The sequence below is a fragment of the Pteropus vampyrus genome, unplaced genomic scaffold (assembly GCF_000151845.1).
Source record: "Pteropus vampyrus isolate Shadow unplaced genomic scaffold, Pvam_2.0 Scaffold123, whole genome shotgun sequence".
In the NCBI taxonomy this organism is placed as follows: Eukaryota; Metazoa; Chordata; class Mammalia; order Chiroptera; family Pteropodidae; genus Pteropus; species Pteropus vampyrus.
In genome coordinates this window covers 2,034,686-2,036,406 of record NW_011888904.1, presented here as the reverse complement: position 1 = coordinate 2,036,406, position 1,721 = coordinate 2,034,686, and the positions used below count along the sequence as shown (strand labels likewise).

The following is a 1,721-nucleotide window of genomic DNA, read 5'->3' as shown; positions in this document are numbered from 1 at the left end:
TAATAGGCCATACAGTCTCTTCTGATCCTTTGTATTTCTGTGATATCAGTTGCAATGTCTTCTCTTTAATTTCTGATTTTATTTATCTTGTCTCTTTTTTTCTTAGTTAGTCTAGCTAAAGATTTGTCAATTTTGTTTATCTTCAGAAAACCAGCTCTTAGCTTCGTTGATCTTTTCTACTGTTTTTCTGGTCTCTATTTCATATATTTCTGATCTGACTTTATTTCCTTCATTCTGCTAACTTTGGGTTTCATTTGTTCTTCTTTTCTACTTCCTTGAGATATACAACTGGGTTGTTTATTTGTGATCTTTGACCTGGAGTCACATTTTGGCTCCATCACTTAAGAGCTCTCTGTTTTTGACTAAGTCACTTAATTATTTTCTGCCTCAGTTTCTTTATCTCTAAAATGGGGATTAAAAACAGTACTTACTTCATACCGTTCTTGTGAGGACTAACATAGCTAATCAAAAGACATCAGTAGGAAGCATGCATAAGAACTCAATGAATGCTAGTGGCTGTTATGTTTTAATCTCTATCTTCCTGGCTGGAGTGCAAGTCCCACTGTAGAGACCACATCAGTATCCCCAGCACCTGGGACAGTGCTGGCATGCAGGTGTGTGTGATGAACACTCACCAGATGAAGAATAAAGCTGTCCTACCTCGCATTTGATGTTCACTTGCAGATTTGTCATCAACCGCTGGATTTTCTCTAAGAAAATAAGGTCCACAGACAGGTTATGGAATTTACTTTCAAACTTGTTGATGACATCATTGGCCTGTAAAGAAACAGAAAAAGTAAAAGAGGGGGGCTTAACTGGGAACTTGTGGGCTTCAGAAGCAGAAGAGGACAGGCTCAATTAATGGTCGGAAAGGGGGCTTGACTGTTCCCCTTGACCCTGTCACTACATGTCCCAGGAGCCTGGCTGGAAGTCGGGGGTGGGGCTCCCCCACCTGGTCCAGGTACTCGCTCTCCATCTTCTCCATGTTGATCATGATTAAGCTTTCAACAAACTCTATCCGGGCAGCTTCCTTTTCCAGTCGATGACATAGTAAGTCAATTTCTTCAGAAGAAAAGTTGCCTCCCTCTGAAAACAGTCTGTAAGTAATTTGGGACAAATAAAAGCCACTGATCAGACCTGAGCCTTTCCATTCACCCCAAACACTGTGGTTAACAAGGATTTAGATTAAAAGTATAAGATCAAGGGAAAATGAATGGAGGTAGTTCAAGGACAGAAGCAAGAAAACCACCCAAATGTCCACTGAGGGGCGAATGGATAAACGAAGTGTAGCATCTGTGTACAATGGAACCGTATTCAGCCTTAAGAAGGAGTGAAATTCTGATACATGCTACCACATGCATAACCAATGAAGACGTTGTGCTAAGTGAAATAAGCCAGACACATAAAAGGACAAATGTTGTGTGACCACACGACATGTTGTGTGAGGGGCACATAGGGTAGTCAAATTTACAGAGGCAGAAAGTGAAATGGTGGTTGTCAGGGGCGACGAGAGGAGAACGGAAGTACACGTTTAATGGGTTCAGAGTTTCAGTTTGTGGAGAGGGATGGTGGTGATGGTAGCATAGCAATGTGATTGTACTCACTGCCACCGAGCTACACACCTAAAAATGGTTAAAATGGACAATTTTCTGTTATGTATATTTTGTCGCAATAAAAAATCTGAAAACACTTATTCATAAAGATATATATATATACCTATG

At 40.5% G+C, this 1,721-nt stretch overlaps 1 protein-coding gene across 1 annotated transcript in view; it reads right to left on the bottom strand.

Annotated features, from left to right (window-relative positions):
• CCDC180 (coiled-coil domain containing 180) overlaps nucleotides 1-1,721 on the bottom strand; it is a gene marked incomplete at its 5' end in the record, with an annotated part of 58,421 nt that overhangs the window by 21,646 nt on the left and 35,054 nt on the right. The window contains 3 exon segments of the mRNA XM_023534231.1: nucleotides 661-777; nucleotides 953-1,163; nucleotides 1,250-1,293. Coding sequence (XP_023389999.1) covers nucleotides 661-777; nucleotides 953-1,163; nucleotides 1,250-1,293 — 372 coding nt within the window.